At 38.2% G+C, this 14320-nt stretch overlaps 1 protein-coding gene across 6 annotated transcripts in view; it reads right to left on the reverse strand.

Moving 5' to 3' along the window:
• Positions 1-3645: 3645 nt before the first annotated feature.
• Positions 3646-14320, reverse strand: part of znf536 (zinc finger protein 536) — a 587086-nt gene continuing 576411 nt past the window's right edge. For all 6 annotated transcript variants that reach the window (XM_087995858.1, XM_043706851.2, XM_087995855.1 and 3 more), the window contains one exon: positions 3646-4664. In XM_087995858.1, the coding sequence (XP_087851984.1) occupies positions 4429-4664 (236 nt within the window). In that variant the 3' untranslated portion in view covers positions 3646-4428. The remainder of the gene's footprint in view (positions 4665-14320) is intronic.

A 14320-nucleotide genomic window follows, 5' to 3' on the forward strand; every position in this document is an offset into this window, starting at 1 on the left:
CACAATGCAAAATAATATTTGTGTTTAAAGCTGTCAGCAGATGTGTGAGCACAATTCCCAATGAGGGAAAGATTCAAAATCTGCACAGATTTAATCAGTGAGCATATAATAAAATGAAGAAGTTCAGAATAAAAATAATGCAATATTAGCTCCAACATAAATAATGCACAATTGTAACCATTTGCAGGGAAAACATTCAAGAAAAAATAAGAGGCAAAGATTTGTAAATCATCCATTCTACGTAGTTTATTCATCTTGAAGCAATCCTCTTTGGGTATATCACATTAATGCATCATAATCACACCATAATGTACAAGGTACAGTAAACATGGTGTATTCTGATAATGAGCGAGCATCACAATGTCTTTGACCAGGCTGATTAATTTCGGTTGGGAGGGAATGCCATGGTGCTTGCCAACCAATCAGTTTGGCAGAATTAAGGGCAAACTTAACCATAGTATGGGTGACTTCTATGGAGTTGGTGTTTCCTTCCACTTTTCTAACACAACAGGATAGCAAAAACTAAAAGGAGGGTAGATCATGGTGGAGAGTGCATGAAGAGTTGAACAGTTTCGTGATGCTTTTTTTTTTAGGGGGCATACTCCTTCTACAAAACCACAAATCAGAAGCCAGGAAGGAGATCAGAAGACTTACAGCAATGACCCTCTCAGTACTAGCCACAGATCAGCTGCAGCAAACCTGAAAGAGTCAATCTCACTCTGACTTTCTCATTTTAACTTGGATCAAAGAACCTCTGCATCTTATACTTCTCCAATAAAAAGAATATAACTAGGTTTGGGAACCCTCTGTGAGGAATTGAAAGTGAAATCTTCCATTAACCCACCACGGGATTGCTAAATAATGTACTAAGACTCTGAACTTCTAACTACTTACATGGGAGCTCCCTGGATTTATATGAATAAAGTGTTAGCAAAAATGTACAAAAAAGGTACAAACAATGACTGCAGATGCTAGAAACCAGATTCTGGATTAGAGTGGTGCTGGAAAAGCACAGCAGTTCAGGCAGCATCCAAGGAGCAGTAAGATCAACGTTTCGGGCAAAAGCCTTATTCTTGATGAAGGGCTTTTGCCCGAAACGTCGATTTTACTGCTCCTCGGATGCTGCCTGAACTGCTGTGCTTTTCCAGCACCACTCTAATCCAAAAATGTACACACAAACTAGTGTTAGAGCACAGCCTAAATAATCAGCATAATAGATTTCTGGAGTTCAATCATCTTTACCCTTTTAAAATTCTTCTTACTGAAACCATGTGGAACCAAAGACTCAGTGCAGGAACAAGATCATGGACTATTATCCTTCTTGACCTACTCAAAAGTACTAAGCAGCTTGAATGCCTCTAATATGACCCCCCATTCTGCATAACAACGGAAGAGGAAAGAGTATAAGAGAATGAGGATGCATGACAGTAATCAATTGGTGGGACAGCATATGTATTTGTCTTCATGTACTGGCATAAACAATTGAGGCACCCAGCCAATTTGGGAAAACTGTTTCCTCCAGTCTGCTCAGCACAGAAACTGGCATATATTTCAGACCAAGATTCAAACCAGAAAATTACGATTCATCGTTTACTGAGTGCCATGAGCTGGGAAATTTGCACCAAATATATATTTTTTAAAAAAAGAGTAGCTTGAAGAATTCAGACTGCTTCTGAACGGAAGTATAAGCTATTTTGGCTTTCACAGTTACAAAGTTATGAATATTCTGAGCAGCTTCCTCAGACAGGACCCAAAGCAGTAATTTTGCAGGATTCACTCTAAAGTAAGACTTCTGAATTATACAATGGCATGTTTTAAAAGCACTATTACAAAATAACAAGACGAAATCTGCTCTTTCAGAGGTAGAGGTTTTATTGCGTAAAACACTGGATAAAACTGTACTGCTTCAAAGACATCTTGCTTCTAACAGCGGAAAGAAAACAGTCATCGCTGAAAAACAACTTTTATACTTCTATACCAGAATAAAGTTCTGTCAACTGATGTATAATAAATAATGACCAAGAATAAACTTTAAATACAAAGTCATCTACTTGTTACAAGCAAGGCAACAAAATCCTCTACTCTATTGATCTCAGATCTCCTCCAAGATAGGAACTCCTTCATTTAGGAATGTAGACAATATCATGACCAGTTTCACACACTACAGAAGTACAGAGAAATGTTGACATGTTTAGATTTGTGAAGCATGATGTTATTCAGAATCTGACAATGTATCACTGCTGCTGTCACTTGTTTGTATTACAAGTTACAAATGTTCTGGAAAGGTCTACGTCAGAGAGAGAAAAAAAAGGGACAGTAGCACCTGACTAAATGGAATCAACGCACACGTCACAGAAAGGGAAATGTTTCCAGTGTCACAAACAGAATTATTGCCTGTCATCTGAAATGCTGAAAGACACAGAAGAATACTGAAAGATTTCAAAAGTGCAAGAATGGAATGTGTTTGCTAAGATACTGTAGGCGGCACACACTCACACATACACACGCACACACACACACACGAAAGCAAGCGACTGACACAGTCACCAAACACAGTAGTGCAGTTAATATCCTAAAGCTTACTACAGTCGTTCAGAAATGTTTAATAACATTTCGATCCCTTGCTGGGATCTTTAGAAACAGTTGCATTAAGTTTATCATCTGGATTTAAGTAAGGCAGTGAGAACTATACTAGAAAACAATAAAACCAGCTTGCTATACGCCAGATAGGTCTTAGTTAGCGACCTCAATTAAACTGTGGCTTCGGTTGGTTGACTTCCTAGTAGCCAGCATATGCAAACCTTACTTCTCTCTTAGCCTGAGATTTTATCCTTACCTCAGGTTAGTACTAAGCTTTTTTTTCTTATTTACACAAGTCATAGATTGCAGTTTCTGATTACTGTAAACTGCTTTAGGCAGAACAGAAGTTTTAAGGCCCTGGGATTTACTTTCTGCTCCCAGCCTACATGGAAAGATATTGACTTTTCAAGTCTGACTTATTTTTTCAGAAGACACTAATACTCATCTACCATTGGAAGAAGAAGCACCAGTTTTGCTTTTGATGAAGGAAGTAAGATTCCAAAGGCTATAAGCTTACTTGATTTCAATTTTCGGGCTGATTTTGTGTTGCTAAAAACCTTCATACATCATTTTCCTAGAATGATATAATCACGTCATTCATCACAAGCTTCTATTTCTTTAAAAGCTTCCTATATCATGATGAAATTAAACTCTGGAGATTCTGAATTGTACAAAAGCTAAAATTCATAAAAATACGCCACAAGTTCCATTGTTTCTATTTTACAAAATAAAACAAAGGAAAAAGACTGAACACTTCAACATTTTTTAAATACACACAGAGCAGGAAATTAAGGATGATTGGGCTTCTTCATCTTCTCTAATATTCAATAACATTTCAGGAAAAACCCTTTTTTGTCTTTCATGTTTACAAAAATTAGCAAATTGTTGCTCCTGGGGATTCTGCTCAAGTAAAAATCATGCTGATCCTTTGCTACAAACAGCCCACTTCCCACTAGTGCCCTCTACTGTCAGACTTAACATCTCTCAGTGCTCAGTAACACTCACCCCCACCTACCCCACCCTCTTCCCCAAAATCCCCTAACTCGTCTATAATTTGATTATTGATAACCTACTTCTCCACAGAAGAAAATTCCTTTAATTAAAGAAAGAAAAAAATGCTTTCTTCACTCCACTACCAACAGATTCCAAAAGAAATGGCTAACATGTTTGCATTGTGTTTTATTCTCTTCCATTGATTCATTTGGCTACAAATCGAAAAAAATGAAGATGTAACATCCCAACCCACTTTACTGTAGGTCACTACTGACCCTAGTTCACGGGCCGTCTAAGATTTCTTCTATAGTGCAGTTGCGACACCACTTGAATTGATTTTTTTCTACAAATGACAGCTCCAGTCAGACTGGCACCATGGCAGTCTACCAACACATCTCATTACTATGCTAAGCGAATGACAGCAGCTGGTGTCATATTATAAAGGTGTTTTCAACACTGAAAACACAGCCCCAGATCTTCAAGGCAATGCTAAATCATTCAGATGGTATCATTTTTCTGTTAAGAGCATTATTTTTGGACAAAGACCACTTTAAACTTTTAAATGTCCGGCTTTTAAGTAACTGATGACCTCCTCCCACCTTTTAGAACCACTTTATCCTCCCACCTGTGATGTTTTGAAGTACTTGTTGCTAGGTAACAGTTTGGCAGCCAGTTGGGAGGACTGGAAACTCTTGCTTTTATGTTCTATACTGTCGATCACAATACTGGGGTGTTTATTCTATATAGTTCACAAATTCTTTCCTTGGAATGCCACAAACATTTGCTCATTCTGAATGCATATCAAAAAAGCTCTGTAAAAACATATATTGCAAGTATTTATATTATTCCACTGCATTACTCTTGGTCCTGACTGGTTTCCACTGGCAGTTCACAAGAGCTCCCAGGTTTCACAACACTTGCTTCTTCTGAAATCCCAGGAGCTTCCGTTTCAACTCGCGAGCGCTTGAACCTGCGATCTGGGTACTGGCTGTTGTCAAAAGGCATGCGATGCACACACATAACGTGAGTCTTCAGGTTCCCCTTCTGAGAGGCACTGTATGGGCAGTATCTGCACTGGAAAGGCCTGTGACCTATAATGCAGGGAAAGATAAGAGTCTAGTTATTGTTCTGTAGTTCAAAAGAAACGTATCAAATGTGGTATAATAGAGGAAGACGCGAAGTCCCATAACCTATTTATAAATATACTCAAGCATGTTATTTTAGAACAATCCCTTTTTTAAATATTGCATTTATTGCATTAAGTATTGCAATAAATGCATAGGAGCACACACTGCACTGTCACAAGGCTTTGAGGAGAGTGAAAGGGGCCATTTGCTGCCACATTAACTCTGCCAATGCAGCTCTTTTTAAATCTTTCTCATTCTGATATTTCAATATACAAAATTTTGGAGAGGTGGTTATAAGAAGAAAATAAAACATTGTAAAGTTGTTTTGAGGAAAAATAAAATGCTTGTTCGTATTGTAAATAAACTCTATTGAATGGGTGCAGTTCTATTTCGTTCACATTTCTGTAGTGCACTTATAAATATTCGACAAATACAGCTTTTAACTTACATTATTGATCATGCATCCAGTGCTCCAAGACAAGTGTCTACATATATGTATATTAGCCAAGTCTGCATAAATACCTGATATGCTATCAAAATAAATAAAGATTGCACATATTGAAAATTAACCCAGTGCTATTCTGTAATATAATTTTCAACTTGAGAGTTACACATTGGCAACACCCAATTTTTGAGCTCGTCACAACCTGAATGTAATCTTTTAATTTCTACATAAAGAACAATGTTCAGTAAAAAAAAATCAATGGATTTACAGTTAAAATGGTGAATGTGAAGCCAAAGATTGAATGATGGCTGAAAGAGTAACATCTGCACAATATTCATTTTTGATCTTCTCTGATTATGTTAACCAGAATATATGCCTTCCAGCACTTAAATTCAGAGGTATTGGCTCAGCTCCCCTCTATTTTATTGCAAAAAAGTTGTGCAGATAATTTTGCACGTATACTTCAAGCAATACAGAATCATGTTTATTGTACAATGGCCATATTAATAATATAACCTATGGTGTTAAATATTGAGAACATACCTATATTTTTATCCAAATATTAGTGACATATAACAGGAACAAGGAACCTCATTCCACTCATATGCCAACACATATGAGGTATTCTGTGTCTACAGGCTATTTTATGTCAATCATCTTTTTTAAAAAATGGTATAAAAATCCTAAAATCTCTTTTTTGGTTATATAAAAAATAAATACAAGTTTGAATTTTGAAGTTTTTCCTTTAAGTGATAGCGATGTACATCTAAGTGAAAGGCCTGCTTTGAAATACAAAGTTGTGACTCCATTACATTATTCTATAAGAGGCTGTGCAAAATGAAAGGTGTCAGACTTTGCTTTTTTTTGTGGCCTGATACTGAAGCCGTAGCTGAGAAATGACAGATGTCTGCAACCAGCTGCAATGAAGCATGGTAAAGTTTCAGTCTAATCCACTTACTCCACTGCAGTCATGTGAACCAAAACAAATGGGCAGCTCCTTACATTATACAAAACACTGCAGTCTACTGATACTCTCTAATGTAACATAGCTGATTCTCCATCTTCTCAAAATTCAGAAGAAAATGTTTAGCAAACCCTCATGACTTACAGCTCATGTACTGTAAAACAGTTCTTTCCTACTTGCCTTTTACATACAATTCCTCCACCCCCAAAGAAAGGCTCCTTACGTCTTCATGGAAAATTGGAACCAGAACAACAAAAGAATACTAGGGCCATCTCTTTTTAAGACTCTGCAGAATAGAATTCATTGGGTCTCTGAGCTCAGAATTGCTTTGAAATTCTTCAGTCTGCAGGAAATTCTCAATCATAAATGTCATTGAGAACTGAGCGGCCTTTTGTAATATGACTCCATAATGTACCCGTCACAATGCTTTGTTAACACAACGCCTACATTTTCTCTACCATCTCCCCTGTGTGTGTGTGTATGTGTGTATCCTGCACAGTTTAAAAACATAGTATGGTTCGGTGAAGTAAATTGCGAGGCTTACTTTTGAACGTATTTGTCGTGCCAGCAGTTTTTTTTAAATGTATTGTGTTCTGCAGGAGTTCAAGTTTCCCTCTTTTTACCCAAAATTCCCCAAGTGGAGATAAACAGAACAGTTTAACTGAATGAGCAAAGTATCACTTCCTGAGCAGCAAGTCCCCTCCACCCTGCGGCGTGTAGAGCAACAACCTTTTGAACTTTCCCTCCTCCAATCCTTGTAAGGGAAGAGTGAGGACATGAAGTCATATGGTTCTTTGTGCCAAGAGTTCAAACAGCTGTGAAACAGTGTTTCGGTACACATTCAGAAAAAAAACTACACAGTGGATTTGGCCTGTGGCACAACTGAATAAGATTTTGTTCCTTCAGGCTAAAACAACAAGAGCAGACAGAAAGAAATCTTAAGCTTTTCCCTAAAACTTACCGCAACAACCTTTGTGAAACCACATGACTGCCCTCACACAATTTCCCTTGTGTCTCTCAGGCTACTTCTGGCAGGAAGTCAGAATTACTGTTATATAAATTCCATTTGATGCCAGCACTACCATCTGTGAGTAAAGACTGCCTTACCTATGCCGAGCTGCAAAAAAAAAACGCTCTCCCAGAGATGAGTAAAAAAAAATTTGATTAATTTGCAGAATGCTTGTGATTTGCTCATATATTATTATAACTGCTCATCAGCACATGACAAATTCCCAGCACTCTGCAAAGGAACCCATTCAGCTTCAGCAGATTTTCACCAGCACCTGACAGACTGCAGCCCCACTAATGACTTTCAGCTGCTTACAAACAGTAATTCTATATTCAGGATAGCATGGAAAAAACTATCGAGAGAGGGAAAAAAAATAAAACAGCAGGATTTAGTCTATTTTATATACTCAGCTTTACATCAAACTGAGTTAACTCGTTCTGCACTGGGACCCTTGACACACCTCCACAAATACTGCTTCCTTCACAACAATAAAAAGGGTATGAGGAGGTGGTAGAGAGGCAAGAGAACTGGCAATCTCGCCTTGTCCTCAGCCCTTGCAAGATGCATTTACAATGCAGCTAATACAGTCAACAGATATCTTGGTCAGTGAACAATGCTTTTTTTTTATTTTGCATGCTATTTCATTAAAAAATTAATTTTGAGATAACACCCTCCCGTCGTATCAGAGGCACTGTTGAAGATGAAAGCGTTAACATGTGCTGCTTCGTTTCCTTAAAAGCAATGGCGTGTATTTAAAGGCACAACGCAGTCATTGTGTGAATTCTTGAAACCGAAATGAAAAATCATTCTTCTCCATGCATATTAAACTGCCCTTCAATAAAACAGCAATACTCAAAATGCGAAATTGCCTTGTTTGAGCCACGCGCAGCTTATTACCAATCTCCTTTAAAAAGTGTTATCGCCCAAATTAAACATTAAGTGGCAGATCTAATTTAAGCCTTTTCAAACTGATGAAAAGAATTTTTGCCTGATTGTTTGTAGCTGTTTAACTTTATCTTCTTCTATGCAACACATAAACCTTGACACATCGCAGTGAATAGACCTTTTGTAATTGAACTGATTGATTGTGAGAACTTAGCACACTGTGTTTTCACTCAATATTATATGCCGTTCTGAAGAAAAAAAGCTGTAATCATTTTTTAAACTGGATCTTCATTATATTCCATATTTTATTTATACCTGCAACCACTAAATCATGCGTGTCCATCCAGTCACTGAAGATTCTGCTATAAGAAATCAACAGCAGCTTTGTGGGCCCTGTGGATTCAATACATATAGCTTAGCTATCTCGAATCTGAAGGGCTTATTTGTCTGCTTTAATTGAAATCACTCCATTCTCGAAAGTCAGTGGAGGACTTTGGGGTGGGGGGGGAGGGAGGCTGGGAGAGGCCACTCCAAATAAGTTCCATTAATCAAAAAGCAGAGTCTAATGTAACTAATATTTTACAATTAGAGAAGACAAGATGGAGCTAAAAGCCATCTATCTCTCTTACACCACATGATCATCGATTCATAATCAGAAGATTGAGAGTCACAAAAAGATGCATTTACAAAAGGGGGGCTGGTCTGTGCACAAGATAATGAACAGGATGAGAAACAGCGGCTCTGAAGGCTGAGTAAAGATGACACAGTGCTTCAATGGTGACAGATGACACGGAGATGAGTACTGATACCTGACAGACAGCGAGTGATGACTGCAGTCCTTTCCCACCATTATGATCCTCAATTATCTCAGTAGGGCAAAAAACAGAGGCTCAGCCGTCATCTCACTCACAGGCTTGAAGAATATGCAATTGTGCCAGGCTGCTTGTAAGGAACACTTTTTCACAATTTTATCAGTGCTATATTGGTTCTGTAGTTTTAATGTCAGTATTCATGATCGGTGCGAGGTAGACTGGGTGCAGTACTATGTATTCCTACTCTAGCACACGGCTTGATTGCAGATAGGACTGTTTTTTTCTCACAGCACCATCTGCAGGTATAAAGACCGCGATGCTGTGCTCCTTCAGATTACACTTGCCATTCAATGTTGCACAGGACACTATATAGACAGTCGACTCTCAGAATTTAATCTGCTGACTACATTTTAATGCAGAAAAGTAAAGAATCTGCTCAGCACTTTTACAAGTGTGTGAATAAGTCTGAATATCTTACTCATCCCTTTCATTCAACTGCTCCTCCCACTTGCACAAGAAACAGTTTGAAAATGTGAGATCGCAGCACTTGACCTCTGATTACTCTCCTTGAAGAGAGAAATGGTATTCTCAAGCTCTCGTCCCCAGTAAGGCAATCAGAAGCTGAAGCTGATGAAGACTACTTTTCTATACTTTTGTGTATGGTAAATCAGCTATACGCAGGCTGGGATTTAAGTCCTTTCCCCAGCTGTGTGGAAGGGATTAATTTTTGAACATCTTAGCTCCTGACCACAACTTGTTATATTCCTGGCAGCCATAATTTAATGGCAACGAATCGTGGAATTATCACAGCACAGAAAGAGGACAGTTGGCCCACTGTGGTTTGTTGAGTGACCATTATGACTCCATGCCATTCTTCTTTCCCATTACCTTTCACATGGCTCCTTTTCATGTAATTGTCTAACACCATTTTAACGCTATCAGTTGAACCTGTCTCCACCTCACTCTCAGGCAGTGCATTCCAGACCTTAACAATTCAATGGGTGAAAATGCCATTTTCTCAGCGCTTTTACTTCTTTTGTCAATTATGTTTAATTGGAACTCACCTTTTTCTCACTCATTTCACATGTCTTCATGATTCTGTATACCTTTCTCAGATTTACTCTCAGCCTTTCTTCTCCAAGGTAAACAATCTTAAATGCTCAAATCCATCTGTAGAACTGAAATTCTTCCTCCCTGGAACCATTCTCATGAAGCTGTTTTGCTCTCTTTCCAATGTCCTTGCAACTTTCCTAAAATGTGGCACCCAGAACTGAATGCAATACTCCAGCTGAAGCCAAACTAGTGTCTTATACAAGTTCAGCATAAGTTTCTTTATCTTGTCTCTATTGTATACTAATTCTGTTAATATAGTTTGGATTACTGTATGCTTGATTAACTTTTCTCTCAGCCTGTCCTGCCACCTTCAAGTCTCATGCATGTACCTGCCTAATCCCTCAGTTCCTGTATCCCCTTCAGAACTGTCGGCCCTTTGATGAATATTGCCTCTGGGTTCTTCCCACTAAAATTAATTACTTCAACTTTTTCTACACTGAAATTCATCTGCCACTACTTTACTAGTATTGTCAACAACAATAACGCGTTCGATATTATTTTTATAATTAAATGTCGTAAGATGCTACAAAGCATTTCATGAAACAGAAGTTGACCCCTGCTGCATAAGGAGATATTAGAACAGGCAACTAAAACTTAGGGGCAGTTTTACTGAGTATCTCATGGAGGAAAAAGAGGTTGGTAGGCCAAGAAGTTGAGGGATAGAATTCCACAACTTAGGATGTTAGCAGATGAAGGAATGCTGCTTAAGAAAGAACGGTGAAAATCAGAATGCACAAGAAGTCAGTCATAGAGTTATAGTATTGATAGAGGTTATAAAGACAGGAAGGGGTGAGATGATGTAGGGACTTGGGTGTATGGATGAGAATTTTAAAATTGACCCATTACCAAACCAGAAATTAATAAAGGATTGGGGTGATAAATGTGTGGAATTTTGTGCCAGTTATGCTAAGAGTAGCAGAGATTATATAGTTACTGTTTATGTAGCATGGAAGATATGAGGTTGGATACGAAATGTTTAAGATATTCAAGATTTAGAGGCATAAATTTGAGGTGCAAATTAGATGAGGCTCGATTTTCCAAAAGATAACTGAGGTTCTACTTAGAAATTCAGAAATCATAGCCTGATGATATCTTTGGCATCTTGATGAAATATTAACTTCCTGTCAGAGGGATGTGAGTATTGTATGCAGCCTGGCAATAAGACTATGGAATGAGGGTCTGACTGACCTGTAGAGGAAAAGTGCTTATTGTAGTACTGCTTGTGTTGCAGGAGGAACCGGAGATCATCCCAGTACCTAGCATAGGTGCTAATGTTTCCCTACCTTCGAGTTCCTCACCAATTACAATGGCACCTTCCACACGATCCCTGATTACCTTCAGAGCCCATTGACTGCTGGAGATCATTCCATAATGCCACCTCCTACTGATCAGAAATCTGGCCAGGCATCAGAAGAGACTGTGGGAGTTTTTACTTCATTAAGGACCTGCTGTTAAGGTTGGCATGACATTCACCTGCCCAACTTTGAATTTACTGCCCACTACTGGTTTCACCCTCCCCATTCTCCCCAGCTTCTCCCACTATGAAAACCCAAGACCACTATTTTGTAGGAATGGAAATGTGCCGTAATATTCTACAGGCAAGGTAAATGTGACCTTTAAGATCACACTGTCATTCTCAAATCATCCAGAGTTAATTGTTGTTTGTTCTAGGAATTCTGCAAATGGAAATGCACATGTCAATTTTAGGCTTCAACTGAGAAACATGCAGCATTTTCAGATAGCTTTCCATCTGCAACATATTGCGAGACCTGTGTAAGAGCATTGTCTTATGTTTCATTTTTCATATTTGCTGTTAGGAGCAAAGCAATATACAGTCTAAAACTGGTAGGAATTCACCCAGAGTAGATCCTTTTACAATCCACACAAACATAAATACAAAAATATTGGACAGGTCAATAATTTCTTAAGACCAGTGTCTTTCTCTAGAATTTTGAGAATTATATTTATCCAGTAATTTTGTCAGGGCTTTTCTGTGAGTCTTTTTTAACACTATTAGTATCAGGCACTATGCTTTCTGATGGAAGTTGACACTAATGGAGTTAAAAAGACATTATTTTATGTCAGGGTACAAATGTAATGCGATGGAGCATGCCCTCAGATTCATCCATGGATGTTGAATGCACTATGCAGTGCACTAATATACAAAAATACATAATAAAACATTTGCAACACATTTGCAGATAATTTTTCCTTAAGATTACAGTCGTCGATCGTTGTGTTTCATGTGTCAGGGCTGACTTCCTTTACAAATGGTCTATAGGGCCACCTTGTGGGAGTGAAAGAAATGCCAGCTACAGCGCTGATGAAAACTGCTGCTGAATAATTGACTGAGGAGACAAGTTCACCCAGGGGTCACCCATCTGTAGGGTTAATACTGTTTACACAGTTGGAATCAGGTTCATCACATGCCTGGTACCAAATGTATATAATTTCCAGCTTAAACATTTAAAGTTCGTCAAATATGCCCCATCTGTAGCTTCATGACATATGAAGAAAACTGCAGTTTAGCAAGGCTTTTATTAATCTACTTAAAATGGTCTCTCCAATTAATTAGGATTAAGAGGACAAAAAGCAAAGCAGGTGTTAAGATATGAAGGCTGTCAGTCCAGAGCAAGGGAACAATACAAGTAACAGAAGACTAGGCTTGAACAAAGGGCGTATATAACAAAAACATAGTAGAATCAAAGACAACATACAGTCAGAAAAGGGTCATAAAGGTAAGCATAAAATGAATAAGAAAAAAAATCTCTGTATTAGGCAGTGGGAAAATACTTACAAAAGAAGAGTTATGTAAATGATAAGGTACCACTAGCTTTCGAACATCTGTTTGTGAAGGATTCTGCAATTGTTTTCCACCGTCTAATCATCCCTTGATCAGAGCTTGATGAAGACTGCTGGGGAAGGGGAGATGGCAGGATTGGATTTATTGCCTAGTTGTTCAAACTTTAGCAAGGAAAAGAAGATTGCTAAGGGGCCAATAGTAGTTGGGATTAGCACAATATTATTCCTGAAAAAGTAGCAAGTTTTATACTATTCACTCTGATTTCTCCTCAACTATCCTAATGCCTATGTCATCCGGTGTCATTCAGTCCAATTCACTGTCATCGACTTTATTAAGTGTCGTAAACTGATAGTATCTGACCCCCAAGTATGTCTCCACATCACCCTGTTTTCCAATGATTTTCTGAGTCATGAAGACTGGTATAATTGTGTTATCTCTCATTGAACAGAGTCAATTGTTACATGGTGGCAGGAAGCTGTTTAGCTTGTTGAGCCTAGGCTACTTCTCTGCCAAAAACAATTTAGCTAATGCCACTCACACACCCTTTCCCCATAGCTGTACAATGTTGCTTCTTCCTGACGCTTAACCAATACTCTTTAAAAGTCATGATTGATCAATGACAAGGGGACAATATTTGACGTTAATGCAAAATCAAAATATTGTATTTACTTGAAATCTATAGTAAAAATATCAAATTGATCGGAATACTCAGCAAGTTAAGTAGCATCTGTGAAGAGTGATCCTGAGTTCTGTTCACGGATGCTGCTTGACTTGCACAGCATTTCTAGCATTTTCTGTTTTTTTATGTTTGTTCAGTATTTGGTTTAGGTGCCACTGGATTTACAAAGAGTACAACTGGCCAGAGGAGTCAACTTGTGAACACAGCTCAGTGACTTCAGCTGGAACTGTGAATATCAACTGTGGGCAGGCAGTAACTTGGCTGTATTATCTACCTGCTGGCATTCACCATCAAACCTCATGGGTGAACTGAGAACTTGAACTGAGCTTTCAAAGGGCAATGTCCAGCTGTGAAACTGTAGCCAACAGGAGAGGAGAACATTGCCAAAGAAGAAAATGAAAACTTGATAGGATCCAATCACAGTATTGCTCATGCATTCAGGTGTTGAAGACTTAGAATAGCACAGCCAATAAAACCATGTTATCAAATGTACTCACAACCTGATATTCATATTTATGTGATACACGGTTTACACCCACATATATACCAAAATTAATATTCTTTAGTCTACAAGTGAAAGTTTCTATAAGCTGTACACAGAGTAAAAAAGTAGCTGGAAGGCTGGTGCAATTGATAAATTTTATATGATGTCGATACTTTGCTTTAAATTGTGTTATTGCTGGTAAAAGGGGTGAACAGTTCAGATGGAACATTTCTTGTTCAAACCACACTTTTTTTTGTAGAACAACATTACAACAAAATGATGAATCTCTCTCTGAAGTGTTTAGAAAAACTATCTGCGCCATTATGTTGCCAGGTATGGGAGGTTTGAGTTATAAAGAGAAGCTGGATAGGCTGGGACATTTTTCACTGGAGCTTATGAGGTTGAGAGGTGACTTTAGAGAGGTTT

This window comes from Chiloscyllium plagiosum, unplaced genomic scaffold (genome assembly GCF_037043375.1).
Source record: "Chiloscyllium plagiosum isolate Xiang-an unplaced genomic scaffold, Cpla_swu_hap1 HiC_scaffold_17, whole genome shotgun sequence".
Classification (NCBI taxonomy): Eukaryota; Metazoa; Chordata; class Chondrichthyes; order Orectolobiformes; family Hemiscylliidae; genus Chiloscyllium; species Chiloscyllium plagiosum.